Consider the following 23,967-nt stretch of genomic DNA (forward strand, 5'->3'; position numbering starts at 1 on the left):
TTAATTGAATGGTCATGATTAAAAGTTCCCCATCTAGGTTTAGGGCACATGCATTGCACTGTTTTTTTCTTTTTGAAATACCATATACAATTATGCTTGTGGTTGGAATCGAACCTTGTACACACATATACCTAACCCAATCGATTGTCAACCAAACCAACTCTGTTGTTATGCATTGCACTGTTTTGCTAAGAAGCATACTAATAATTACAAAGTCTATTGTGTCCTAGTGGTTAAGAGTCTTGTACTCCTTGCCATCCATTTCAAATCCCACCAGTGACATGAGTCCACACATGAGAATTTTTATATGTTTACAAGATCTGCGTGATTTATGATTTTTATCGTGCATATCCTCCGATAAATTACTCATTGCACGCCCAAGGATAACAGCCACACACAAAGAATAACAGCCGTAGAAGTTTTAAGTAACTTCTCTGATATGATTGGCCAGTCCCCATCTCAAAACATACGTGGGTCCCACAACCAGATCACTGAGTTTTGTGGGCCACGTGTACGGTATGGGAGGTGGGATACATTAATGCATACATGCATTTGATTATAATAATATATCATTTTGTTATTTGTGTATATATATATATATATATATATATAATGCAAGTGCACAGACTACAGAGAATAGATGAGAAGCTAACGTTAGAGAGTAAAACAAAGAAAGCCAACTAATTGTCCAAGTGAGTGGTGTGGGTGGGAAAAGGAAAAAGTCGGTGAAGCCAAAAGTGAAAAAAAAATAAATATAATTTCACTAAAGTTTTGTTTGTTAAGCACATTCATGGCTGAAGTAAGCATACGAGGTCAACCACTAAAGTGCGCTCTGCTCTTTTGGTGCTGCACTACTTAACCAAACACTATTTTAGGGATTAATCTTACTTTTCGGTGATAGAAATCTCAAGATATAGTTTCTTTTTCTTCTTTTTCAACTTCTCTTAATTATAAATCCCTTAATGGTGGTACGTTGCATCATTCTTAGCTAGTCTCTCCAAATACATCACAAACCATAGTCTAAAGAACCTTAATATCAAATATGTGGAGTCCACTATATACTTGTGAGAGTATATAATCAAAATGATTTTGTAGATTTGTGTGGATATATATGGGTTGTACTTCTCCAATAAAGGAGTCCATATTAAGGCTTGTGTAAATATCTTTATTTTTATATCTCAAACCCTAAAATATTTAAGATCAAAGTAGAGGTATACATCCTAAATTCTAAACATGAGAATAACGAGTAGCTCAGATGACACTCATGTGTGTTGTATCTCATAGAGGTCTCGAGTTCGAGCATCCCTCATCCCTTTTCCATGTCTTCAAAAAAATAAATATCCTAAATTCTAAACCTCAAAGCTTGACAATCCTAAAATGTAAACCCTAACTTTAAAGATTATTTCCCAAACCGTAAACCTAAACTCTAAATCTTAAATCCCAAATACTAAAACCTGAACCCTACATACAAACCCTTAAACCCTAAATCAACTTTAATATCCATCATTTGGTCACTCCAAGCTCTAAAATTTAAACCCTAAACTTTAATCCATAAATCTTAAATCAACTTTAATCTCGGTAATCTGATCAGATCTAGAGTCTTGAAAGTAGAGATGCTTATATAAATATCAATACAGACGTCCGTATTCTAGAATTCCTGTATATATATAGGTATGTAGAGGTAGATTATTTTTCTTCAAGTTTTAGCCAAACTCTAAACCACCCACTTCGTGTTGGTGACGTTTGGCTTGTGTTTCATGATAATTAGATAAAATTTTAAGCTGTGAAGGAAACATTAGTTTCCGCATGTACCTAAGTTTGTGAAAGACAATTGTTGCCAAACATGACATGCTATGAATACAGCAAAAGGCTTTATTGTCCCACAAGCAATTGAAAAGAAAAAGATACATACCTAATTCTTATGGGAAATTTTGGGGATTCCAATCATGTGCAGACAAGAAACTCGTTTTGACATAAACCTAATCTCTTCACTTCAAATGGGACTTAATATCAAACTTAGTACTGATTTTTCAAATCTTGATTTTTGGTAGCGGGGATCTTGCATGCATAACGTTACTGGTCAATGGAAAATCACATTTTTTTAACCTTAATTTCAAACAATCAAACTTCTGAAATGATGACCTACCACTTAGGCCGGCTAGGAGAGACATGCTTGAATTATTTTCCATCTTTTTCTGCCTAAATCTATCTTTTTTTCTTTTATTTTCTAGAAGAAAATGGCGCATGGCCCCCCCCCCCCCAATAGGGATTATTTATATAGTCGTACATTTATATTTTGTTGTATTAGGACAAGTGGCGTAGAATTTTTTTTCATCCATATATACATGGCCCCCTCCTCGAATCTCTTCCCTCAGAGGATTAATCACGTCAAATTATTAAAACCATCATTAGATTCGTCGCCTCTGGCGTTCAAATTAGATTAGGTCAATAATAGTGTACCATGCGAGAAGAAGAGTGACACCTTTCCTCTCCCACAAGCTGTTCAAGGGCCAGGTTTACATTTTCTTTTTCTTTTTTTTTTGTCAGATGGCCTAGGTTTACATACTCCATGGATAGGGGTCCCCTAAACTCTTATCCAATTGATGGTAGGGCACACCCATCATTTCTTTCTTGAAAATTAGGTAAAAATCCATCCCACTTTCAAATGTGCATAATCCTGTGCATTTGAAGTGAATTTGTACAAATCCATTGACAATACAAGATTCAATCACTGCCCCCAATCAGAAACATACAGTTTTCTTTGGGGTTTTAATTTGGGATGTAGAATAGGAAGTAAACTTATTTGATGGTAACTTCAAAGACAATCAACTAAGACCGGCCAATTAAATATTCTAAAAGTAGTCAACTTTGGGCATAAATATGGTGGGATGTCATGCATCTTCTTCTTCTTCGTTTGTTCTCTGGAAACTGAATTTGCTTGAAAATGATGCTTGTGGGGTATAATTCATAAGCATAAACCACTTTTCTATTGAGAAAATTCCAAGCACATAAATCTTTACTTTGTTTATGGATGTGGACATATCCCACGCACATACAGAGTGGTTGGGTCAAACCTCCGATAGCACCTGCTCTTAGGTTCTTTAAAACAGAACCAGAGTAGCTCAAGTGCTCAAGCTTAATGTACTAAAATATTCCCTCAACTTCTTAAGCACCACAAGAGTCTCACTCTATCAGGAGAAAGTAGAGAAGTCACATTCCATCAAATTCGCCTTTCAAAAAGCTCATGTGTCAGGATTCAGGTTCAGCATGGTCAAAAAGATTCTTGAAAGGGAACTGGCTGATTTTTTTTTTTTTATTTGCCTTAACTGGTGGAGCCAGTTTGGTCAGATTGTGATTGAGGGCATTCCACATCAATTACCCCCCAAAAAAGCATCAATAAAGAAAGCCCTCAAGACTCAAGAGGCTTACTTGCATACTGTATGTTAAAAATAGTTAAAATTCGTCTTGCTAGATCAAGATCATATAGAAATTTCCATTGACATCTCTAAATAAAACAGGTAAAAAAAGATAACACATCAAAGGAGATATACCAAATGCAGATCAACACACAAATTTGGATGCTGCCAATGGGTCATGATTGCAATAAGGCAATCTATTAGTAGTTATCGTGCTTAAACGTCTCTGTCTCAAATCCCAACCCGCATTATCAAATATCAAGGGCAAGTATCGGAGGGAAAGTTTTCCAGATCCACTAATAAAGTAACCATCATAATAACCACCCGCCGTACAATTTGTTTTGGAGAATGGTGGCCCTAGTCTTTTTTATGCAACAACAATCAAGGTAGCCCACAATCAAGGAGGGTTTGAAAAATGAATTCCACTGGGAGAATGGTTAATAAAATGTTTGATTGGTGGCTGAGAAAATAGGGCTTCCAGCCAATCCTGAAGACAAAGAACAATTTGCAATCCCAGTTTCCAAGTGCAAGGCTAAGAAAATATAGAAATGATTATTTACGCGGAATATGAAAAGAGTAAAAAAGAAGTCGGTGAAAGGCGTTACTATTAAAGGTGCTTAAATGGGGTGCTGTGAAAGGAACAGAGTAATAATTTTTGAGAGAAGGAATGACAAGAAATAAGGAGAACCTTGGTTGGTGGGCATTACAAATGGCTGGCACTGTACTTTAGCAAATACATACTGGCTACCATAAGGGCAACTCCAACAAAGGATGCATGTGAGTATGTAAAATCCTAACCACCAATATGTATTCTCATTTTTTAGTTTTTATCATTTCAACAGTGTTCTCATCACAATATGTAAATTTGTATTTTCTCAAATGAGTTCCCAAATATACAAACCCAAAGAGGAGAGAGAGTGAGTATGCATATTTTTTAGAGAGTAAAAGTGAGTGAGTTAATTTAGGATCCATTGTTGAATTGACGAGTTTTTCAGAGTTTGTAAATGAGTATCTAAACCATTTTGAAGTATGCATAGTACACATTTGAAAACTCATTTTACTTATCATTGTTGGAGATTTCACATTACATTATTTCAAAAATGTCACCAAATCACATTCTAGTATGCCAATGAGAATTACAATTCACTGGTTTTCATCAGCAATCTTTCAATAAGGTCCTCCTTCCCGAGCAAAAAAAAAAAAAAAAACTAAAAATGAGGAGAAAACTTACTCCACTACCACATTCACATGGTCAGGAAGGATGCCTTTTTTCTTTTTTGTTTCTTTGCTTTACCCGCTTTTGAAACTTTATATGACACATACCACTCCTCACCACGAATTTTTTTCCCCATGCAGTCTATTTCAGTTTATCTTAATTTCTTCTTATTAGGTTACCATATATAAGATTCTATAGGGCAATACGCTCAGAGATGCTGCCAATAAATTGCATGGGGCACTGCAACAACATCGAAACATTTCACTATGCACAGCATTGAATTAGTATAAATAAACAAGAAGCTATAGATAGCAGCGAGATACCATGAATGAACTTACCAACAAAGAAGATGAAGATGGTCAGGGAGCCAACCGCTCAATTCTCCATACTTTCTTCCCATCAACATCTTGAGGAGAGTATCGCAACCTGTCAAGGGCATGCATACATACATAGATCAGGAGAACTGTCATTGAACTGACCTTTTTCTGTGAGTAGGGTCATTAAATCAAACTTTATTTGAAGCGAGTTTCACTTCTTATGCTTTCCGAAAGCTGGTTCCTCATTTAACCAAAACCAATGCATCATGTTATTTGCATCCACACAATAGCCAAATCCAGGACAGATAAATCCAAGGTGTACTCACTATGAGAACTCGCTACATTTACTTGGTGAACATAAATTATAGAGATGTTTAGCAAGAACAGGAGGAAAAACCTGTCATGCAAGCGAGACTGTTGTCCTAGCCAAAACTCGAAATATTCTGGTTTCAGCCTATATCCTCCCCAATGCTTAGGCTTTGGAATCAAACTTCTGCACACAGAAGATTAGAAGGACACAAAATTTCAACTTTGTCCATAAAAATACATAACCTCTTTTCTTTGTTCTTTTTATGTCTTTCCCTGAAGGCAGGAGGGTGGTGAGGGGACAATGCAGAGAATCCAATATTCCATTTCGATCACAAAATCAAGATAAAAGAAATACTTCAACCTAAATTAATAGATGAATACACACACGCAACGCTTAAAAGTACCCGTCAGAGTATTTCTCCACCAATTCTTTGTATTGTTGATACAGATAATCCCTCCCTGGAACAACAGCGCTCTGAAGGAAGGAAAGGAGAGGATTGATATCTGAAATTTCTATGAATATTATTGTTAACTTATACTGGATATCTTAACAGAATAAGAAAATCAAACCTGTTTGCTGACTATTGCTCCAATCTGACTTCCTCGAGGACGGCTATGGAAGTAGTGGTCAGATTCCTCGTCAGAAACTTTCTGCACAGATCCTTCCACCCTTACCTTGAGAAGGCGGTTGCAAACATCTTAGGCCATGAGCAAGATGCACATATATGATTATTTTCCTAATTATTGTTTTGAGAACAGCAGTTGAAGACATGAATACATGACAGAGACAAACAGGGGTAATTTTATTGGGCTGAAAGCCTAACAGTTATGTGCGGTGGACTCTTGTGGGGGTGATCTGCCCATTTGTTCAATTGAAACATTTCTCTAGATGATGACAGAATCTCTCTTCTCTTCTTGCATTGCAATATGGCAGACTCACAGACAATAGCTGAAAATACAAGATACAAACCAAAATCTGATTCTGACTAACAACAGACCTTCAATCTATTGGCAGCTTGGTTAAGCCTCCGTTGAACTGACTTTTCTATGTTGCAAACCCAGTAGGAACGAGAGCTAAATCACGCAGGGTCCAGGCACTTTTCAGATGAAGTTACTTAAATGAAGAGAAATGATGGCTAAGTAAATAATTTAATTGTGACCTAAGTAAACTGACCTCGTGCTTGATATGTTTATTTCAAAATCAACAAGAGTAATTTCACTACTTTTCGTCATGAACTAAGTGGCTGTACAATGTGCCTACAATGGCAACTTCACTGGATTTCTATATGGAGGAAATGACTTGTAAAACAGAGCACAAAGACAAGATATGATGATCCCCATATCTATGATGCAATTAACAATGCTCAAGAGAGTGTTTAAGAGATGGTACTACCTGTCGATTAAGACCATCCCAGTAGAAAAGAAGTGATGCTCGAGGATTTTCCGTTAATTCATGCGCCTTTCGACTTTCATAGTTCGTGTACCTGGAAAATTAGCAATAACATTGACAAAACAGAACAGGGAAACAGCATCATCTGTCACTTGTGCTGAACAGTAATGGGAGATTACTAACCAGACAAAACCATCCTTATCAACTCCTTTCAGTAATACTATTCGTGATGAGCTGCATCAGGGACAAAAACAATGTAAATTAACAAGTGCAGTGACTTCGCATGTCGATTCAGAACTCACGGCAACATTTATAAATGAAAAAAAAGGAGCATCTAAGAGGTTGTTTGGTTTGAGTATTTTCCATTTTCCTTTTCTACAAATATAGAAAATGGTGTTAGGTTAATCATTTTCAATTTCATTTTTCAGAAAAGGAAAACTCATTTTCTGGGAAATTTAGAAAACGTCAAAATCACGTTTTCACTTGAAAACGTGGAGCTGTGTTGCTCTGTCACCAAAGTTTCGTAGTGGAAATCCGCAGATACAAGCTATAATAGAGATTTGGACTGTACTACACTATATGTATGTATGTATGTATGTATACATATATATATATATACATACACACTCTGACATATATATATACACACACACACACATATATATACACGTATATACACTCTGATATATATATATATACATAGACACAGACACACACGCGCAATCATCATACACACTCTGACACACACACACATAAATACATATATATACACTCTGATATACACACACACACACACGCACGCACTTGATGATTTCATTTCTTTTTTGATTTATCCTCAACTTTATCATGACCCCCAACCACAAATCAATCAATTTGGGGTTGCCATCTTGGATACTGTTAGGAGTGACAAAAAATCGGTTATGGGTCAAACAACTTCATGTAATTAAAAATATTTTACATGTCCGAACCCTAATCCGGATTGGATTTCGGGCTTACTTAATTGGCCAAATCCGGATTGATTTAAATCCGGACAAGTAAGTCAAAAAATAACTTAATCCGGGTTATGGTCCAGACAAATAAATCGAGCAAGATTTCTGTGTTTAGACCTGAACCCGATTTTAAGCCAAACAAAAATTTTGTTTTTGGACATCCCCCATTTTGTGACCCCTAAAGACCTCTCATGTCAAAAAATTATGTTAGATATTAAGCGGGATATATATTTATAATCAACAATTATCTTATATGGCACATAGAAAACAAAAAATAGAAAACAAGTTTTAGGTACTACAAACCAAACATGTTTTCTGTTTCTTAGAAAATAAAAAACAGAAAATGAAAAATGAAAAACATAAAATGAAAATAGAAAATAGAAAACAAACAAACCAAATGGACTCTAAGTTTTCCAGGCAAGGAAAAAAATCCATATGCACCCCTTTTCTCTGAGCAAGGTATATATACAGTACATAGCTACTCCAAACAACAATGTGATTTTTGCAACGCCAAATGGTTCCTCGTGATTTCATGAATGAGACATTTTGAGCTATTCCTAACATTTTCAAAACGATACCCGGAACATTGTATGGGATTCTTCACTCAGTAAACAGCAAATCTCAGAATAAATACAATGGGGAAACTGCAGGCCTTGCTAGCCTACACATTTTAGTAAGAGCTATCATTCTCTTCATTTTAGTCAGCCTCCAAACATAACCTATCCTACAAATTTGAAAATCAACATTCAGGATCTTTGAGCATCTTTGGAATATTAAATTGTTTTTCAAGTTTCAACTGGAAAACATGAGAAGTCATTTATAAAAGAACGAATAAGTTTTTTCTTTCGGGAATAAAAGAACTAATATGTTGGCAGCATAAAATTCACCACTCTATTCGGTCCATATAAATAGTATACCTTATCTAAATAGAAATCCACTTTTCCTATCTATCTTAGTTAATGTATTTGTAGACAAATAAAAATCTGCACAAGTCCACATGCAACATGGTACATGCACTTAGACAAAACGGAATAATTTACTCTCAGTGAAAGGTTTGGCAAAAGGAGTGAACATTACGGTTTTCCATCCATTCCAGCAGTTGACAAGGCCATAGCATTGGGCTCCCGTAAGCCAGCAGCAACTGCATCATCGAACCATTTACGAAACTGCAAGACAACACATGAAATATTTTCATAAATATTGATAGATTCTTAAAATTACTATCAACAAATAACTGCTGAAAAACTTAAATCTCAAGTAATGAACAACCACTAGAATCATCATACTTGAATTATACCTGATCAATAGGATCAGCCTCAACCTGCTCTTCAAGGAATTCTGGAGAAATGTAGTTCTCTCTAAGTGCAGATATATCAACTTGTGGAGGCTTCCCGATTCGCACACACATAGCAGTACCAGAATATGGTGGAAGACGAAGCTTATATTTATCAGCAATAAATGGTGGGACAAATCTACCCCCAAGAAAGTGGTGAGGACCAGAGAATTTCTTTGCGCACAACTTAGGAGCAGTTAAAGAAACCTAAAACAAGAAAATATTGTATCAATTTCGCAGAAAACAGACCAACTCCATAATTAAATGCTAATAATCATAAATTTCCTTAAAAACAAGTGAAAGCAAAGCACTACATAATTAAATGTTAATTATCGCAAATTTCCTTAAAATAAAGTAAAAGCAAAGCACAGTTTAATATACCAACATATCAGGTTTAATTCCTTCTCCCCCAACATCCCCTTCTTCAACATGCCATCCAGATGGAATATCTACAGAAACGATAACTGGGGCCTTTTGGCGTGTTTGATCACTACCATGCAAACAAACCAGCCTTTGAAGCAGATCATCAAAAGGTGGCCTTGGGGCACCTGCAAGATTTGATAGAATAGAATTACTCACAGAATTAGAAGAGGGACTTCCATTGGCATACAAATACAACACAATTATCAGCCTGCAAAAGTTATTTATTCAATATGCGGAAGAGCATGAAGCCTAAACTATTAAAAGAATTACTCCTTATATGTTTAGATTAACCACCTTTTCATTGCAATAGTCACTTGACATGGAAAGCTAAGCAAATAAACTTTTTTAAGAAGGTTTTCCTACAGACTAAATTACCTAGAACTCAAACAATCTAAAGAGAATTACAGAAGCTCCATTTTAGGAATACTAAAATGCAACAGCATTTCTTCCCCTATTGTATTAGTAGATAAATATTGGACCCTCAGAAACAGCTGACAGGAAAATTTTGGCTTGTTTCAATGAAACTTCTAATATTACAATAAGCATAGAAATAAGAACGGTTGGCCATGATCCGTACAAGAAATAAAATGAAGAATCGATGCTTTCAAATCACCCTAAAGCCAAGAGAAACCCAAAGAAAATGACGAAAAAAAGGATAATTGAAATTTTATTTGAATCCTAGTCTGTAGAGGAACCAGGCAACGACCTTCTCTTACATAGCATATGGACAAATGAATTTGGGAGACGGATTTGATAATTATCAACATCGCATTGGTGAAAATATCGTCCATTAGAGATGAACTTTAAGATAGTAAACTCATTAGCAAATCTAAGAAGATTAAACAAATTGAAACCCCTAAGCTCTATAGCACTTCTCAGTCCCTGTTTACCCTTTCTACATCTCTTGTAATTCTGTGGCACCCATTTGTTCATTACAGATTGAGAGAGGGTGCGAGAGAGATAGAGAGGTATAGAATAAAACTGAAACAAATATAACAAGAAAGATTGACAGCAAGATTCTATCAGAGAGATGTGAAAAGAAGATGCAATGTAGTCATCGAAGAACCTTGTTTTGTTTTGTTTGTTTGAATAGAAGTAGCAGGAAGAGGTAGGACATACTACTATTTGAGGTTAAGAAAATATTCTGACTGAAGGACAGCATAATGGTATCAGCATCACAGCACCAAATTTCCAAATTCTTAAGACATTCAAAAGAATGCATAACCATAATTTTCATGATATCCAATTTGACGGCGATACCTCCAAGAGTCTTACAGCAGTATCATGATTATGCTTATAGAGAGACGAGAAAGTTAACAAACATCAAACAAGAATTACCATGGAAGGAGAACCCAAAAATGGCATCTACTAAAATGTCAAAGTCCTTTGACAAGTCTGATGGCAGGTCTTCCACAGACAAGAAAGGAACTGAGAGAGACTCCAGCTGTAACAATACTACATTAGGAAGAACTCAAACAAAAAAAAAACACTAAAAAAGCTGCAAAAACATTCAGCTTGCCATACCTGCGTAACCAGGCCATTATATAGAGGCTTGTTAGTACGTTTGGGGTAGCAAATAGATGGTTTATATCCAAACTGATATAAATGACGAGCAGCTACAAGACCATCACCACCGTTGTTCCCTGGACCGCATATTGTAAGAACACGGCCATACTCACCTGGTTTGTAAACCTGTAAAAAAGTTTTGAGGTCCCCACTAAAAGCATCACATGGCCCCAAAAGATGATCATCACTTCAATATGAAATTTAATTTCCTTGACTAGGTCCTTTACAAGAAGAAATAATCTTGAGTCTTTTGATAGAAATAATCCAAGTAAGCTAGAGCACTAACACTTGTTAACCAAACAGAACTATTCAAGAATCTTATACTAGAATAAATATGTATTATCACACCCTTACGTGATTACCTGAACCATAAAAGTTTCTCCAATTTCGAAACAATGTCACATTAACATTCGTGGACATGTGTAAAGAAAGAAATAGAAGAAGGCCTAAAACTGCATAACTTGTTACAATTCTTTTTTCTATATTTTTTTTCCTCTTTTTGGGGGACAGCCTATATAATCTAGACCCTAAAAGAATCACTTGATAATGTAAGTTTGGATCAGAAAGAATCACGCAAGAGAATCCACGTGTGGATTGCAACAGATTTCTCTACTAGAATAATGTAGCCAGGGTCAAATTGTTTGGTATAAAAACAATAATGATCATCATTTGTTGCTAAACTAGAGATTGCTAGATTTATCCTTTTCGGTATCACAATAAGTTAACCTGAATTGAGGTTTTTTTTTTTGGATAAGTAATATTGATTTTATTATTAGTTATTTTTACGTGGGGCTTCCAACCTTAAATCTGTTTGAAATCCTAATACTATTCAATGTAACTGGATAGTATGGTAGTGCATAGGACTTTGGAAAACAAGATCAGAACAGAACATTCAAAAGTTTACCTCAGCTATGGATGTAGCTACGCTCAACCCGGCCAACTCCTGCAATCACCACAAGACAAATCGACTCCTCCACTAAGACTAATTCGAAATGAAAATACAGAATCAAAGATAAAACAAACAGAGAACAGTGTACACTGACCATCAACTGATCGACACTAAACCCCAGCGGCCCCATGAGTATCTCGTCAATCTCGGCAGCTTCTCGCTGATTGAGGTAAGAAATAGAATCCGGATTGTGAATGGATAAAACCGCTCTATCAGCCATTCCTCTAGCTTCACTGGATTTCGAACAAAACGCGCGAATTGCAGAGCTCGAAATTGGGGCAAGAAAAACCTGAATCACACACGCCGAACGTTCAGTGGCACACAGTTCGCTACAGTGAAATCAATCTACAGGCGGAAGAAAGAAAGAGAGAGAATGGCTTACCGATGAGGTTGTGACGAGAGGGTTGCGGAGGGAGCGAGCAGGTCTGTAGATTGTTGAAATTGAGTTATAAAAGAGAGGTAGGGATAGAGTGAGCAATGAGCATGTCATCGTTCGGCTCTTCCGTATCAACGACCACATTCTTTTATACCTTGCTTCTCGCAGCAGCGTGCGGTCGTTTTGAAGGATAGTGTCAATTTAAATATTTGTAGGTATATTTTGTGATTTTGTCCTTATTTATCTCTAATATTTTCATGACAAAAACTTTTTTTTTGAAAAAGGTGACAATTGTATTCATTCCCTGAACATCGTCAGACAACACCAAACTATGCTGATCCACACCAGAGAAACATCGGACTACAAACTATGTCAGGATAAACCCAATTAAACCTTAACAAATAAATGGAAAAAAAACTTGAGCAAAGTAAATCTAACAATTTGAGCAATCCTCCGAATGAATTTGGAAGTAGGTTTAAATCTAGATCCAGATCCACCGAAAATACTGCATATTGATACTTCAACTTGAAACTTGAAATCTAGAATGTGTTAAGAGATCACCAATCATGCATCGCTCTTGAAACCAAACCATCTCCCGAATGAAAATCCATAAGAGAAACTCATCATATTGCCCATATTAGGGAAACAAAAGTAAGAAAAGCAACCAAAAGTAGGTGACTCAGTTGATAATCAGTTGGGTTAGGTGTAATTATACCTATGGTTCGATTATAACTCGTAGCATATTTCTTTGTGGTATTTCTTCACAAGGCTTCGGCCTAGTCAGGCCTATCGCATAGTGGGGGTGCATCGTGGGGTTTGAATATGGCCCATGGTTGAATGTTACATGGACCCTACATATGTATTTGTAATCAATTAATATTTAAATGTCACAAAGATTTTGGATAAAATGAGGGTTTTATTTTGGGTGGATGTAGCATCACTCATACTAGTATTATTACCATTCGATGGGCTTTCATAATGGGTTGGCCTGGTTGATAATTAGCTAGCCTTTACCCATGGTGTACTACTTGGGTTCTAGTTATGGTTGAATTCTCGAGCTGGACTTGCTGTGTTGAATAGAATTTCATTGGGCCTTTTATTGGGCTGCATGGGAGTTTCGTGGCAGTGGGCTTCGTGAATGGGTTTACTCTGCCGGATTGGACGTAAAGCTGCTTGAATGGAAGACAAATCGCGTGGTGATGGGGCGGATGATCTGAGCTACGAGTATTCTAGTATTCTACAATGTCGCCGGCGATTTTGTGAGTCTCTTTTGCGCTTGCATTAAAGCAAGATTTGTTCCTTTGGGTTTGCTCTTATTTGTTCCGGAAGGGTTTGGTTTTCCTTGGGTCTGTAATCTACTAATCTGTATTGTGTCCATGGATTTTGATCTTACCAAAATATATATATACAGTATAGGAAGTTGTTAACTCGACTATTTTTATCACCATTGATCAATTTAAATTAGAGGAGATTAAGCTTAATCATTGAAACTCAATGAATATGCATGGATAATAAAGCTTCCTAACAACAACTATCACATCTTTGCTCGCAACTATTTCTGGGTTCACATATTTTGAATTCTCTCGATGAACTCCATCACCATTGGCAAGCCCTTCTCATCTGAAAAAAAAAACAACAAAAAACCCTCACAATTCAGGGGGGAAAAACACATTTACAATCAATAACTCATCAAACAGTAAAACGCCAATGCTTAAATTACCAATTCTAGGAATTGTGTGTCCTTTAGGATGATGAATCACGACTGGGTCTACACATGATTCCAGTAATTCCTTCCCATATTGCTTCAGAAAGTCCTGGTCTCCTACAGCAATCGGGTAGAATATACTTTAAGCATCCCATTATCAACGAAAATCGCCATTTTAAACAAAAGAATGAACAGAAATACCCAAAAAGTGGAGAGATGGGCATTGGATTGGAGCAGAATATGCCTGTTCAGCCACTATTGGTGATTTGAACATGGCCCCTCCAATTATGATAAGATACTTTATTTTAGGCACTTTCGTTAGGGCCAAACCCTGCACACAACAAAAAACAATTCAGCCCCGCCACCACGGCACCACCGGAGACTAATGCTGGTCAATGGTCAATAATCAAGAGCATGTTCACCGCACCTTCCGTTGCAGCCCCGGTAGCCCAGCCGACAGTATCGCGCCCTGCGTTGTTGATGCACGTGAAATCAACTAAATTACTTGGTTGAATAAAAGGATATTTGTTTTTTCTTCTAATTTTCCCCTGTTTTCTCTGTAACCAAACAGAAAACAGAAAACTAAGCTAGAACGAATAAGAGTAAAACAAAATGTATACATGCCTGTGAGAAACCCAGGAGACCGTCAAACTGTCCGTGCTTTATCATGTAATCTTCGATGTAGGCAAGGCACTCGTCGAAGTTTATGTACTCGGTGAATTCCTAATACAGAAATTAAGTCAAATGATTTTCCTGTTGCAGAAAATGATGAGAGCTTCGAACGCAAACAATGATTACAGGATCGGAAACAGAACTGACCTTGTTAAACTGGAACCACTCGTAATAAGGAGGATCAAATATGCCTTCAACGTCAGATTTTCCTTGCGCCGGAAAAGGCCCATTTGGGAAAACAAGATCTATCTTTTCAAGCACAGAATCGGGCCACTTCATAATCATCTGTTTCTTGAGAATTTCTCCACTGGTTCTGAATCCATGGAGGCACAGAAACCTTGGTTTCTTCACAATCTCAACAGCCTCAGCCTCAGCCTCTGATCCCATCTCTGGAGTTTCCTTAATTTCTTTTTGTCCTGGTATTTCTTATATCTCTGTTCTGGAGGCTATAAATATGCGTGTCGGGCATAGACAAGAACAGTGAACTAACCGTGTGTGTGTGTGATTATGTAACGAATGACGATGAATACAAGTTTGGTTAAATATTTCATTGATGGCTGTGATGTGAACTTTCCCTAATAAACTATGGTAGATTCAATTTCTGGGGCCCTGAATGAGTTGTGAATTGTGAACACGCTACCTTTGGGGCTCACCATCGCTACTAGTAAACTACCATGCGAAACACACGAGGAAAGTTTGAAAAAGGAAAGACTAGAACTTCCTTCACCGTCCAATTAAGTTACTATATTAGAAATTCAAGCCAAAATATATTAAGAATATTGTTCGATATACATCACAGTCCTACATGTATTTGTTCTTTATGAACCATTGTCATTGATTCATAAGCTCAAAAAAAGCATCATCAAGGGTTAAAACTTTAGATCACAGTTCTACACGTATTTGTTCTTCACGAATTGTTGTCATTGGTTCATAAGCTCAAAAAATGCATCATCAAGGGTTAAAACGGCACAATAGACGCACTAAACCCACGAGTGATATTATCTTCTTCAAACTTTGATTATCTGTGAATACATTGGCCATATTTATCCAACTTTTACTTATAATACACGTGATTTCTTTAAGGGAAGGGATGTATTTAAGAATGTGTTTACACCCACTCTGCCGTTAAAAAAGTCATGCGTCACGTATTAAAGATCGAAAATGTTAACCTTCCATAAAGTTGTTAGCCATAAATCTCCATAACTAGGTGGCACTATGACTAAGCATGCCTCCATGGCATTAATTCAAAAAAAAAAAAATTCTCTCTCCTTTATATCACTCACATGTCATTTTCAAAGACTAATACTCTCTCTCATCTATTTCTTTCTATAACCCTAGATCTCCTTCCTCCATGTCTCCAATCACCTCCTCAAAAATTATTTTCGATGCCGCACTACGTACCAAACCTCCATTGAAAAAGGTGCTTTTGTTTTTTTATTTCTTCTTCACTACATCTTTTGTCCTTTATTTGAATAGTTTTTATTATTAATGTCTCTCTAATGTTGCCTTTCATGATCATGATGTTTGTATTTGTCTCTTGAAATTTTAATTTTGGTTGTCCAGATTCAATAGGTAAGAATAGTTGTTGTTGATGGGTAAGAAGTGGAGGAGCCCGTGTAGAAGAAATTGTAGCAGAACAACCCACGGTTTAGGCCCTAATACATGGGAGATTAATTCAACGAGCGCTTATTTGCTCTGGATCTATTGTTCTAGATGCTTGAACCTCACCTTTCTCTTGATTTTTTTAAAGGATGAAACCCATTTTGATATGTTTGATGCAGGAGATGTTATTGTTGGCCATAGTCAAGTATCAGATTTATGGAAGGGGATTTTGTTGTTGGGTATTCTTTGTTTAAACAATGTATTAGAAGACTGGTTCATTGATAAAACAAAGTAAGAAAAGGTTTAAACAATGTAATAAAAAACTGAAACAATTTAACAAGAAGCTAAAACAATGTAATAAAGATTTGTGTGATAAAAACTGCGTAATAAGAAGTTGAAACAATGTAGATGGTTGTTGTTGCTGGGTGAGAAGTGGAGGAGCCCGTGTAGAAGAACAATCCCACATTTCAGGCCCCAACACATGGGGGATTATTTCAGCGAGCGCCTATTTGCTCTAGATCTACTGTTTTGGATGCTTGAACCTCGCATTTCTCTTAGTTTTTTTAAAGGATGGAACCCATTTTGATATGTTTGGTGTAGGGGATGTTGTTGTTTGCCATAGTTGAGTATCATATTTATGGAATGAAATGTTGTTGTTGGGCATTCTTTGTTTAAACAATGTAATAGAAGATTGGTTCGCTGATAAAACAAGGTAATAAATGCTTAAACAATGTAATAAGAGACCAAAAAAATGTAACAAGAAGCTGAAACAATGTAGTAAATGTTTGTGTGATAAAAAACAAAGTAATAACAGGTTTAAACAATGTAATATAGATTGTTATTACATTATTTTTAGTGTTTCAAATTGTTATCACATTGTTTTCATTGTTCCAAATTTTATTACACTGTTTACGAAAACAGTGTAATTAAGAACGACATGGTAAAATATATTGATAATGAATGTTGTTAGAAAAAATTTTACATGTTAATTCCGAATATGTAATCTTTTTTTATAAATTTAACATATATTTTGAGAGATAAAATATTTTAAAATTATGTTTAAGAAAAGAAAAAAATAAAAAAAATCATAATTTTATATGAGAGAAAAGTGAACTATTTGTTATAATACTTAAAGACGTTTCTAAAAAAACAAAATAACATATGACAAACATGTCAAATAGATTATGAATAATTATAGACATTAATTTTATGTATGATAAGTGCCATCATTAAAGATAGTTCTCAATGTGCTGACTCATTCCTCCTCATAGCCTACTTGTAACAATAAAGGAACGAGGCTTATAGTGACCATTCGATCGTGAAAATCAACGGTCGATTTCTGGTCCGCCACGGCAGCAAAATTTCTGATTGAATTTCGATTTCAAAGGTAGTCTCTTCCTTGTTGACAGAGATTAAGATTTGGTGGAAGATTTTTTGAGTGTTTTTCTTCTTTTCTCCAATTGCATCAATCCCGGATTTGATGGGGACTTCGAGCAGAGCCGGTGGTGGTTCTCTGTATGGTAGTTCTGCTCCTTACAGATCAAGGTATTAGGGTTTCGAATTCTCTTCTGCTGTTGGTTTATTGTGGTAATCGGAACGGATTTTTCATGTGAATGCATCTGGGGTTTTTGCAGAGAGGGTCTAAGCACGAGACCGGTTGCTAGCTCCGATGAAATCCAGTTGCGGATTGATCCGATGCACGCAGACTTCGACGACGAGATCACCGGTCTCCGTAGCCAAGTCAAGCAATTACGCAACGTAAGTCGTGCATATCTTGTGAAACAACTTTTATGTTTTTTCTATCTTTTCGAATGGAATCATGAAATGGGTATTTCTGTAAAATTCATGCGTTTGGGAGGCTGGTAACCTACAATTCGTTGATCGGATGACGATGAAGTGCAATTTTTCATGTTAAATTTTCTAACTCGGGTAAGGCGTGCCAAATCGATTCATATAGGGGACCCCCCAATATGCGTACTTTGTGCAACTCAACTCTGCCTACCATATTTGAAGTATATAATGCATAACTATGGACTTTGAACCTTGGTAAACCAGGAAGAACGTACATAATGCATATAATAAATTTCTCGTGGTCACATGAGGCTGGAATGTTTGGGTAATGCGATTCTGCGCCGTTCATAACCGGCCATGGTGATACTTCATGAATTCCCAAAACGAAGTTGGTAGAGTACGGGAACCCCAGAGGCTCATTTATGTTTAGCAAAGCCATGCTATTTATTTAGTTAGTAAGATTGTAACTGGGCAGTGCCATTTCGTTTTCTTTTGCTATCATTTGTTGACTTGTGGATTTGCAGTATTTGATCTTTTTTAGCTCTTTTTGTTTATGTTATTTGTTGAATTTGTAACGTACTGTGGTGGTGCAGGTAGCTCAAGAGATATCCACAGAAGCAAAATTTCAGAGGGATTTCCTAGATCAACTGGTATATCTTTGATATTGGACCCTTTTTTATGGCCAATGTTGTCTGGCTTTTGATGTCTGTTCTTCTGTTAATTTTTTTATTTATTTACATGGTGGTATGTGCCTTCTAGATTCAATCATTACAATCCCTGATTTATGCTGTTAGTAAACAATTGGATTTCACACCAACCATAGTGCCGAGCTGCATAGGATCTTAGGATGGAATGGAAGAGTTGAAAGATAAATTATGGGCGGATTGATAGTTTGATACTAAATTGAATATTATGGTCTGCACTTAATCCTGTCAAGATGATTAGATTGCACTGCCTTTTCTCTTTAGATCTTTGGTGCAGAGGCTAGTAGTTTTTATGAAACTGCTGTTTGAGAACATAATATAATGGTAAACGTTTTGCTGCGAATAATGTTTGATCTTGCAATTTTTGGTGAAACTCTGTGTCTTTTGCGAAGAAGTCAAGAACGTTTTGCCATATTTTGAAGTTTTAAATATTATTATGTGATTAGTCGTATGTTGGTAACTGGTTTGGATCCCTCTATCATTACCTTTATTTCGTGCACAAGGGTTGCTATAAATCTTATATTAGGGACGTCCGACGAGATGCATTATGCCATTATGGCCCTATTTTTTTAAGCCATTGGTCAAAAAATGACAATGCCGAGGAAACCATATTTTTGAAACAGCCGAATTGTTGTTTAATAGTTCTTTTGGTTGGTACAGATCTCTTAAAAGTTTTCTGAATCTGATTTTAAGGCTTCAATCTACCGTTGGATACCTGAAGAAGACAGAGTGAGAGGACCTAGGGAGTGCGGTAATCATTCCTTGCTCTAACTGCTTTCTGACTTTCTTCTTCCCTGTAAAACAGCAAATGACAATGATCAAAGCTCAGGCGGGTGTGAAGAACAACATAAGGAAGTTGAACAAGAATATCATCAAGTATGGATCAAACCATATTGTTCATGTGGTTCTTTTTGCAATATTACTATTCTTTGTGGTCTACATGTTGTCCAAGATCTTCAAAAGATGAAGTCTGGTGAATCTTCTGTGGGCCTGCACGCCGAAGAAGTTGGTCCCATAGGCCGCAAGGGTTGTTCATGATTGCACGCAGACTAACGAGTTCAGGTTCCGTGGTAAATTGTCGCTCATGATCTTCAGTTGTAATGAAATATCACTTCATTTTCAGGTTAGTTTTGGAAAATGACTTCTGTACTATACAAAGAATGTTCACAACACGGGCGTTTGCCGCATAGAATTGCACATCTTTTGAATGTAAACGTGCACTACCTTATTCTAGTGGCACTGTTGCTGCTGGTGATTTGTTCCAACTTTTGCTTATTATTACCACGTCATGGACAGCTCCTGCTAACCAGTCACTAATGGCTATTGCCGGGACGATTCAATCTACTAGCAAATAATAACCACCACCCTAAAAAATTCCATGGACATTGCACATAGGTAACACGAGAGACCGAGAGTGCCAAACGTCATAGGAACAAAACATTCCAATGCTTAGCGGTATGAGGAATATATTTGAAAGCATGCTATTCCAAGTAGAGGTAAGGATCTGCCACGGTGCTTTCAAAAAGCTCACAGCCATCTCCTGGGTTAAAATAGCACTGAATTGTACAACCAGTGGCATAATTTAAGAAAGACCCCCTTTTTTTTAAATCTGGCAGAAAGACACCCTTGTATTTACAGATTATGTACATAATTTTCTTAGTTAATCCAGTACCATTATTGGGTTAACACCATAAACATGAACAAGTAATGAATTACAGTCGAATCCATTGACAAGAAATGACACCATACTTACAAGACACAGTTATCTGGGCTTGGTAATGGTCTTTCCCCACATAAATTTGCAACGGTGAAGGCTAATCTTCAGTCCCCAATTAAAAAGCATTGGATATAATGACGTTAGAGGAGTCGGTCTGTCAGCAGGATCAAAATGCTCTACAAAGATTGCTAGCGGTCAAGTTTGACGAATACTGCTGCTCGATCTGGCCTGTCGGCCCACACAGCCTACTCCTCTTTGGTTCAGAAATTGTCACGTTAGAAATTGCCACCGCAAGTGCATCAACAAAACCACTTTCATCCTTCTCTACTGACTCACAGCTTGAACTTTCTGACAATGAATGCAAAATCAAACCCTTGCCAATGAAACCACAATTTATCTTGTTTCTGTCAAACTTCAGGTCACGTGCACCGGCTAGTTGGCAAGAAGGTTCCCCTGCTTGATTCTTCAATTTTGATCTGATAGATAATGTCTTCAAAGTGCGGTCTGTGTAGAACAAAACCCAAGGATGCCCTGAAAAGGCCAATTCCATAGTTAATGGAAAGAAAATTGCAGTAATTATGAACACGCACAAAATCCAGGTTCAGGACTAAAAGACCAAAACAGTAATAAGTAATGATACACAAAAAGCAAGACGAACTTACAGTTACTGATAAAAAAGTTAGTAGTGAGGCATATGTGAACCAAAGAGAATAATTTATGGAGAAATGACTAATGAGCATATATCAGTACAAAAATAAGTTAAAAGGATTACGAATCAATGAAAAATGCATACAAACAAATCAAGTTGCATAAACACAAAAAGAAAAAGCACAGAAACTTACTCAACACTTCATCAGCCGTTATCCTTGCACTAACATCCCTTGTAAGCATCCTTCCTATCAAATCACGTGCAGGTTTAGATATTAACTCCCATGCACCTGAGTTAAAATCAAGCGTCGCACTTTTTATTGCCTCAAAAACTGCCTGTAAGGAGTCTCCCTGAAATGGAAGAGATCCAACCAGAAGCACATGCAAGAGTACTCCAGCACTCCATATGTCAACCTTCTCCGAATAATCCCCCAACAGAACTTCTGGGGCAACGTAAGCTGGACTTCCAGCTAAACCAGACAACGTTTGACCTGTCATGGATGAGAAAAAGAACTCATAATATTATCAAGTTGACTTTAAAAGAAAGACTTACACTTGAGGAAATTTCTAAAAAAATTAAATCTATGCAAGTGCAAAAATACTTGAACACACAAGTCGATGAAAATATTTGTATTAACAAAAAAAAGGGTAGCAATAAATGATTGGGCATGAGAGAACACTATCAATGTTAATCATCATACCAAAGAAAGAATTTCAGAGTCAGCAATATTTTCAGTTCTCAAAATTGGTAGGTTTGTACAAAAAATAAAACCTACCAAAAATATCGCAGAAAGTAATCAAGTTCAATTAGATTTGCTAAGATTTATTTATACCCAATTTCCTGTTCCCTTGATCACATCACATGCTAACCATTTTGACCAGCAACAATAAACTTGCATACAAGATGGTTGAACAATAAGTAACTATAATCATGGGTCCTTACATATTCCATTCTCTAGAAGAAAATCTACAGAACTTCAAAACGTTACAAACTTCATCACACGAACTACTAGAATGTTTCTTATTCAAATGTTAAGAAGGTAGATGACTAGAGCCTTTTAGTTTTACTTTCAGGCATCTCAATTAAGGAACCATCTTCATCTTCTACCTTGTTTACTTAGCTTGTCCCAATACAAGCTTCTACACTTATGCACTGACATTTGCAACAGTTAATGGAAGTTTAAAAAATTTGCACTTTTTTTAAGTGCAACCACGGGAATCATAAAATTTATCTTTATCAGTGAACACATGGGATCAATCCCACTTGGGTGATTGTTCATAACTACGAATTGAAAGAAGATATTGAAGGGGGGGGGGGGGGGTGGCAGAAAAGCATCGATAACCATAAAAAGTGGATGTTGTACCATTTGAAATTCTCATTGCCAGGCCAAAATCTGCAAGCTTTATCTTCCCCATTGTTGTGAGTAATATGTTCTCCGGCTTTATATCTCTGTGTACAACACCCATGTCATGACAATACTTAACAACAGACATCACTTCCTTGAATATATTAGCAGCACGCTGCTCCGAATACCGTCCCTCCTTCACAATCTGATCAATCAAACGTCCTCCAGAGCACAATTCCATGACAAGATGAAAACACTCTGTCTCCTCATACACAGAATGCAACGTCACAACTCCTGAATGCCCTGACAGGTGCTGCATTATCTCCACCTCCCTATGAACAGTCTCCTCACCTTTCTGCAGAGTCTTACATGCAAATTCTGCCCCACTTACCTTTGACCTACACAACCAAACAGACCCAAATTTACCATGCCCAATTGTGGCACCTGAAAAATAGTCATCTTCCATCTTGTTTTTCCGACCCATCTGGGTAGCAACATCAATGCACCCTATCTTCCTCTTAAGGCCCCTTCCTGGTGGCACCAATAATGAGGCACCGCAAGGTGGAGCAGTGGCAATGCCTGCAAGCCTACTTTTGAAAGAATTAATAGCTTCAGTGTCTGCATCTTCTTTGCACCTCTTCTTTAACCTCGCATAATCTTCTAGCGAATAATGAGACCTAAGATTTGATGATCGTGCATCACGAGCTGGCGCTACTTCTTCCAGTATATTTGGGCACTGATCACCTTCACTTCCTTTCCTTTTCTTCCTCATAAATCCGGATCAACAAACAATTGCCACTGAATATAGCCCGAGCGGATTGGAGTCAAGTGTTTGTAGAGTCATAGACTTCTGGTTTTCGAATCTGCAACCGAAGGGAAAAAAAAATTCATCAAGAAAATCTATTCAAGAGCTCGCACACTTTTACATACTCTGGGTTTGCTTGATTGTTCCGTAAATACAGAATATAATGACCCATAAACCCTATTAATGGAAGAAATCACCCAATGTCTCAAAAGGCTTTGAAATTGTACAAATTTTTTAGCCGTTTGTTCTAAATTCGTATTGCATGTACCAAGTTGTCAACAAAATCAGAGTACGTCTTTCAGAAATTCTTATTTTCTTCAAAACAAATCAAGGGTAAACAAAGAAGATCATAACATTAGGGCAAAGAACGAACCTTTGAAGAATGCTCTCCGAGTTTCAGAGATCAACGTCAATGTCACGAAAGGGTATCAATATGGAAAATATGGGTATCGAGCGGAAAATTCAACAACTAGATAATCAAAATCAGAGAGAGACAACGGCCAATCAAGTACAAAATTGGGAATAAATGAGTCGGAAACCCTAGAATCTCCGATTTCAGATTTGCCCCAAATTATTATTGAATATCTTATCGTACGAGTAGTGAAATGAGGTTTGGGGTTTTACTGTCCGAGTGTTTCTTCCACGCAACCCACGTGTCCATGTCAATAATTATATGTTACTGGACACCCCGCC

The 23,967-nt window shown here is 36.9% G+C and overlaps 4 protein-coding genes across 8 annotated transcripts; 1 reads left to right on the plus strand and 3 right to left on the minus strand.

Annotated features, from left to right (window-relative positions):
- Positions 1–3,427: 3,427 nt before the first annotated feature.
- Positions 3,428–12,463, minus strand: LOC120009895 (pyridoxine/pyridoxamine 5'-phosphate oxidase 1, chloroplastic-like). Of its 3 annotated transcripts, none has more exons than XM_038860622.1 (15): positions 12,291–12,463; positions 12,003–12,197; positions 11,864–11,902; positions 10,918–11,085; positions 10,732–10,837; positions 9,352–9,518; positions 8,935–9,177; positions 8,715–8,803; positions 6,832–6,882; positions 6,652–6,742; positions 5,829–5,933; positions 5,663–5,733; positions 5,347–5,442; positions 4,971–5,058; positions 3,428–3,903 (listed from the first exon to the last, which is right to left on the minus strand). In XM_038860622.1, exons 1-14 carry the CDS (start codon positions 12,426–12,428, stop codon positions 4,992–4,994), a joined length of 1,626 nt encoding a protein of 541 aa, XP_038716550.1. In that variant the 5' UTR covers positions 12,429–12,463; the 3' UTR covers positions 3,428–3,903; positions 4,971–4,991. The 3 variants fall into 3 exon arrangements, with proteins under 3 accessions (XP_038716550.1, XP_038716551.1, XP_038716549.1); XM_038860623.1 differs by lacking the exon at positions 3,428–3,903 and adding an exon at positions 4,497–4,896; XM_038860621.1 differs by lacking the exon at positions 3,428–3,903 and adding an exon at positions 4,497–4,872 and having other exon boundaries at positions 12,291–12,462.
- A 1,236-nt stretch (positions 12,464–13,699) lies between these two features.
- Positions 13,700–15,093, minus strand: LOC120009697 (dihydrofolate reductase-like). Of its 2 annotated transcripts, XM_038860382.1 has the most exons (6): positions 14,809–15,093; positions 14,614–14,712; positions 14,417–14,458; positions 14,191–14,320; positions 14,005–14,106; positions 13,700–13,904 (listed from the first exon to the last, which is right to left on the minus strand). In XM_038860382.1, the coding sequence occupies exons 1-6, from the start codon at positions 15,046–15,048 to the stop codon at positions 13,849–13,851; spliced, it is 669 nt and encodes a 222-aa protein (XP_038716310.1). In that variant the 5' UTR covers positions 15,049–15,093; the 3' UTR covers positions 13,700–13,848. The 2 variants fall into 2 exon arrangements, with proteins under 2 accessions (XP_038716310.1, XP_038716311.1); XM_038860383.1 differs by lacking the exon at positions 14,417–14,458.
- A 2,453-nt stretch (positions 15,094–17,546) lies between these two features.
- LOC120008570 (bet1-like protein At4g14600) lies at positions 17,547–20,007 on the plus strand. Of its 2 annotated transcripts, XM_038858945.1 has the most exons (5): positions 17,547–17,650; positions 17,761–17,808; positions 17,898–18,021; positions 18,648–18,704; positions 19,564–20,007. In XM_038858945.1, the coding sequence occupies exons 3-5, from the start codon at positions 17,959–17,961 to the stop codon at positions 19,723–19,725; spliced, it is 282 nt and encodes a 93-aa protein (XP_038714873.1). In that variant the 5' UTR covers positions 17,547–17,650; positions 17,761–17,808; positions 17,898–17,958; the 3' UTR covers positions 19,726–20,007. The 2 variants fall into 2 exon arrangements, with proteins under 2 accessions (XP_038714873.1, XP_038714872.1); XM_038858944.1 differs by lacking the exon at positions 17,547–17,650 and having other exon boundaries at positions 17,657–17,808.
- Positions 20,008–20,339: 332 nt separating this feature from the next.
- On the minus strand, positions 20,340–23,899 carry LOC120009846 (serine/threonine-protein kinase PEPKR2-like). The gene is made up of 4 exons (XM_038860559.1): positions 23,648–23,899; positions 22,488–23,332; positions 21,318–21,614; positions 20,340–21,006 (listed from the first exon to the last, which is right to left on the minus strand). The coding sequence occupies exons 2-4, from the start codon at positions 23,239–23,241 to the stop codon at positions 20,642–20,644; spliced, it is 1,416 nt and encodes a 471-aa protein (XP_038716487.1). The 5' UTR covers positions 23,242–23,332; positions 23,648–23,899; the 3' UTR covers positions 20,340–20,641.
- Positions 23,900–23,967: the final 68 nt, after the last annotated feature.

Source organism: Tripterygium wilfordii, chromosome 11 (genome assembly GCF_013401445.1).
Source record: "Tripterygium wilfordii isolate XIE 37 chromosome 11, ASM1340144v1, whole genome shotgun sequence".
Lineage (NCBI taxonomy): Eukaryota > Viridiplantae > Streptophyta > Magnoliopsida > Celastrales > Celastraceae > Tripterygium > Tripterygium wilfordii.